A 5,000-nucleotide genomic window follows, 5' to 3' on the forward strand; every position below is an offset into this window, starting at 1 on the left:
ATATGGCCGGGTTAACTTATAAAGTGACATTTTAAATTTGCCGCTAAACTTCCGGTTCGAAACGCCTCTGAGGATGACGTATGCGCGTGACGTAGACCGGCGAACATGGGTATGCCTTCCACATTGAAGCCAATACGAAAAAGCTCTGTTTTCATTTCATAATTCCACAGTATTCTGGACATCTGTGTTCGTGAATCTGTTGCAATCATGTTCATTGCATTATGGAGAAGGAAGCTGAGCAAGCAAAGAAGAAAGTTGTCGGTGCGAAATGGGCGTATTTTTCGAACGTAGTCAGCCACAACAGTACACAGCCGGCGCTTCTTTGTTTACATTCCCGAAAGATGCAGTCAAGATGGAAGAACTCGGATAACAGAGACTCTAACCAGGAGGACTTTTGACTTGGATACACAGACGCCTGTAGAGAACTGGGACAACACAGACTCTTACCAGGATTACTTTGATTTGGATGACAAAGACGCAGACGTGCTACTGTGAGTATGCAGCTTTGGCTTCTAAACATTTGATCGCTTGACCGTATGTGCGCAACTTTTTTTTGCGTATGTACGTAACTTTTTTAAAAATATATAAGCTTTATGAAACTTGGGTTAGGTGAACGGTCTTTTGGGCTGAGTGATTGTGTGTGTTGATCCTGGTGTTTGAATTGTATTGGCGTGTTCTATGGAGCTAGGAGCTAGCATAGGAGCTAGGAGCTAGCATAACACGTACCGTACCGTACGTGCGCGTCACGTACGTAACTTTTTAAAAATATATAAGCTTTATGAACCTTGGGTTAGGTGAACGGTCTTTTGGGCTGAGTGATTGTGTGTGTTGATCAGGTGTTTGAATTGTATTGGCGTGTTCTATGGAGCTAGGAGCTAGCAGAGGAGCTAGGAGCTAGCATAACAAACACGCAGGTGTTATTATGCAGGATTAATTTGTGGCATATTAAATATAAGCCTGGTTGTGTTGTGGCTAATAGAGTATATATATGTCTTGTGTTTATTTACTGTTGTAGTCATTCCCAGCTGAATATCAGGTCACCCCCGGCTCTCACAGCATCTTACCTATCTGAATAGCTTCAACTCCCCACTAGTCCTTCACTTGCACTTTCCTCATCCACAAATCTTTCATCCTCGCTCAAATTAATGGGGAAATTGTCGCTTTCTCGGTCCGAATCTCTCTCACTTCATGCGGCCATCATTGTAAACAATAGGGAACTTTGCGTTTATGTTCAACTGACTACGTCACGCTACTTCCGGTAGGGGCAAGCCTTTTTTTTATCAGATACCAAAAGTTGCAATCTTTATCGTCGTTGTTCTATACTAAATACTTTCAGCAAAAATATGGCAATATCGCGAAATGATCAAGTATGACACATAGAATAGATCTGCTATCCCCGTTTGAATAGAAACATTTCATTTCAGTAGGCCTTTAATAACACTCTCATACTTAACTGCAGAGAGAGTAGGCACAGTAGATAATCAATGAAGAACTGATAGATGTCTGTCTGTCTATATACAAAAGCAGTGAAGTTGTCACCTTGTGTAAATGGTAAATAAAAAGAGAATACAACAAATCCTTTTCAACTTATATTCAATTGAATAGACTGCAAAGACAAGATATTTCATGTTTGTTATTTTTTTGCAAATATCAGCTCATTTGGAATTTGACGGCTGCAACATGTTTCACAAAAGCTGGCACAAGTGGCAAAAAAGAGTGATAAAGTTGAGGAATGCTCATCAATACACTTATTGGGAACATCCCACAGGTGAGCAGGCTAATTGGGAACAGGCGGGTGCCATGATTGGCTATAAAAGCAGCTTCCGTGAAATGCTCAGTCGTTCGCAAACAAGGACGGGGGCGAGGGTCACCACTTTGTCAACAAATGCCTGAGCAAATTGTTTAAGAACAACATTTCTCAACAAGGAATTTAGGGATTTCACCATCTACGCTCCGTAATATCATCAAAAGGTTCAATCTGGAGAAATCACTGCGCGTAAGCCATGATATTACACACCTTGGATCCCTTTAGGCATCAAAAAGCCACATCAGTGTGTAAAGGATATCACCACATGGGCTCAGGAACACTTCAGAAAGCCACTGTCAGTAACTACAGTTGGTCGCTACATCTGTAAGTGCAAGTTAAAACTCTACTATGCAAAGCCAAAGCCATTTATCAACAACACCCGGAAACGCTTGGCTGGGCCCGAGCTCATCTAAGATGGACTGATGCAAAGTGAAAAAGTCTTCTGTGGTCTGACGAGTCCACATTTGAAATTTTTCTTAAAAACTGTGGACCAAAGAGGAACAGAAGCATGGGGACTGTTGTAGGGTGAAAGTGTAAAAGGCAGCATGTGTGATGGTATGGGGGTGTATTAGTGGCCAAGACATGGGTAACTTACACATCTGTGATGGCACCATTAATGCTGAAAGGTACATACAGCTTTTGGAGCAACATGTGTTGTTATCATGGACGCCCCTGCTTATTTCAGCAAGACAATGCCAAGCCAGGTGTTACATCAACGTGGCTTCATAGTAAAAGAGTGCGGGTACTAGACTGGCCTGCCTGTAGTCCAGACATTGAAAATGTGTGAAGGCTAAAATATGAGAAGGGAGACTGTTGAACAACTTAAGCTGTACATCAAGCAAGAATGGGAAATAATTCCACTTCAAAAATGTGTCTCCTCAGTTCCCAAACCTTTACTGAGTGTTGTTAAAAGGAAAGGCCATGTAACACACTGGTCAAAATGCCTTTTTTGCCATGTGTTGCTGCCATTACATTCTAACTTCATGATTATTTGCAGACAATAACAAAGTGTGTCAGTGTGAACATGAAATATCTTGTCTTTGCAGTCTATTCAATTGAATATAAGTTGAAAAGAATTTGTTGTATTCTCTTTTTATTTACCATTTACACAACTTCACTGCTTTTGTACATATACATATCCATATCCATCTATATACATATATGTATATATATTTATTTGTATATATATACATACATACATATATATTTATATATGTATATTTGTATATATGTATAGAACAGCAGTATATATATATATACTGTATATACATATATCCATATCTATCTATCTATGTATATACATATATGTACTGTATATATTTATATATGTATATTTGTATATATGTATAGAACAGCAGTATATATATACTGTATATGCATATCTATCTATCTATGTATATACATATATGTATATATTTATACATGTAATATATACATATACATATGTATATATTTACATATGTAATATATACATATACAGTGTGTCTATATAGATACAAATGATATATATCCACATACATACATACTGTACATATACATATTGGTATATATATATAAACATATATATCATGTTTAGCCTTTTTTCATGACTAAATATGTATAAATGTGTAAATAATATTGTGATGTAAATCATACAACAACTTCTGATTCAAATCGATTCAATCGCTTCTGAATTGTAATAAAAAGGAATCACGACTCGGATACGAATCGTTTTTTTTTCAACATCCCTAATAATTATACACTTTTTTTTTTTTGCATAATTTTTCATGAACAAATATAGACGTACTTATATTATCTCTATTAATTTAAATGAAATAAAAGATGTTTATTTTTTTATCATGTTTAAATCGATAAACACGAGCGTTAATAAATGTTATTAATTGTGATGATTTGATCATCAAAATTAAAAATACAAACTTTAAATACACAAAAAATGAAAACTAAATATGTTTCATATATTAAAATAAAAGGAATTATTTCCCAAAACAAAAACAAAAGCATATCAGGTATGAGATGATCACATATTGAAATGTAAGATAAGTTATATTTGAAGTCGAGTATTACTTGTTGGCTAGCAACACCTCCAGCGAGTGCTCACTTCACAAACAATTATAGTAAGCTTCTGTTTTGTTTCCTGTCAACTCCTCCCTCAATCAGAGTCCGCCTTATGGTCATATTTCCCATGATGCTCCTCAGCAGGTTCCTTCTACGCGCCTGCACACAAGTCCTGCATGGCTCGCTTCCTCCGATCTTCCAACGTCCCAGAATCCTCTCTGCCACCTTGCTCCTTTCCTGACCACCCTTCCTCCTCTTCGCCCTCGGCGTACACGCCGCCCCAGCCGCCGCCTGGAGAGCGGATGATCCTCTTCCACCCCGGGCAGCCCCGGTACGGTCCCCTGGTGTCCGCCCACGCCGTCTACGCCCCGCTCTACGACAGCAGGCGAGCGTGGAGACCTCAGGTCGGTCACCGTCGCGTCGCCTACTAGTCCGCCTCTACTTTCGCTTTCTTTTCTGTGGCAGCTGTACCACCGAGAGGACGCCCGGAGTAACTCGCTGCCCCCGGAGGTGCTCCAGTCGTCCGTCTACCAGCCCCCGCTCAGGGAGAGATTCAACTCGCTGGACAGCAACTACTGCTCTGGACCGGACCACCACGTAGGACTGCACAGGGTAGGCAGAATCATGCACACACACACACACACACAATTTTATTGAAAAACTCAAATATATATGTGGAGGTTGTCCTCCTTCTCGTGAGCCCGGTAGTCTGAGGTAACAAGTCTTTTATTTTCATACAGCAGTATGGTTTTGCTTTCCAGCAAAATGTCTCTCGTGTCTCGCTCCGGCTGCTGCTAATAAGGGCGACAGGTGATTAGATAACAAGCCCCAGCTGGGCAATCTACTCACTCTACTAGCTTCGAGGCCGGCCCTTACACACCCAGCTCCGCGGCCGGCCCGCAGACCACGCCCCCTTCCACAATATGTACAGCCTATTTTCCTTCGCTTTGGAACCTGCGGCTTTTAAAACGGTGCGGCTAATTTACGGACTTTTCTTTGTTAATGTTTTGTGTTCAAAAAAAGAGTTTTCATAAAACACCGACAGGGACCACTGAAAAAAGATGTGTTGTTTGTGCTGTGGCGCCATCTTTTGGACGAGTTTGCTCACTGCAGGTGCCGCATTGTCCTCGGGTTTTAG

At 40.3% G+C, this 5,000-nt stretch overlaps 1 protein-coding gene across 5 annotated transcripts in view; it reads left to right on the top strand.

Annotated features, from left to right (window-relative positions):
• The window catches only part of rc3h2 (ring finger and CCCH-type domains 2), an 89,627-nt gene that overhangs the window by 57,528 nt on the left and 27,099 nt on the right, over positions 1–5,000 (top strand). For 4 of the 5 annotated variants that reach the window (XM_062057144.1, XM_062057145.1, XM_062057148.1 and 1 more), the window contains 2 exons: positions 4,004–4,266; positions 4,328–4,474. In XM_062057144.1, the coding sequence (XP_061913128.1) occupies positions 4,004–4,266; positions 4,328–4,474 (410 nt within the window). The remainder of the gene's footprint in view (positions 1–4,003; positions 4,267–4,327; positions 4,475–5,000) is intronic. The other variant, XM_062057146.1, reaches the window with a different exon arrangement.

The sequence above is a fragment of the Entelurus aequoreus genome, linkage group LG08 (assembly GCF_033978785.1).
Source record: "Entelurus aequoreus isolate RoL-2023_Sb linkage group LG08, RoL_Eaeq_v1.1, whole genome shotgun sequence".
Classification (NCBI taxonomy): Eukaryota; Metazoa; Chordata; class Actinopteri; order Syngnathiformes; family Syngnathidae; genus Entelurus; species Entelurus aequoreus.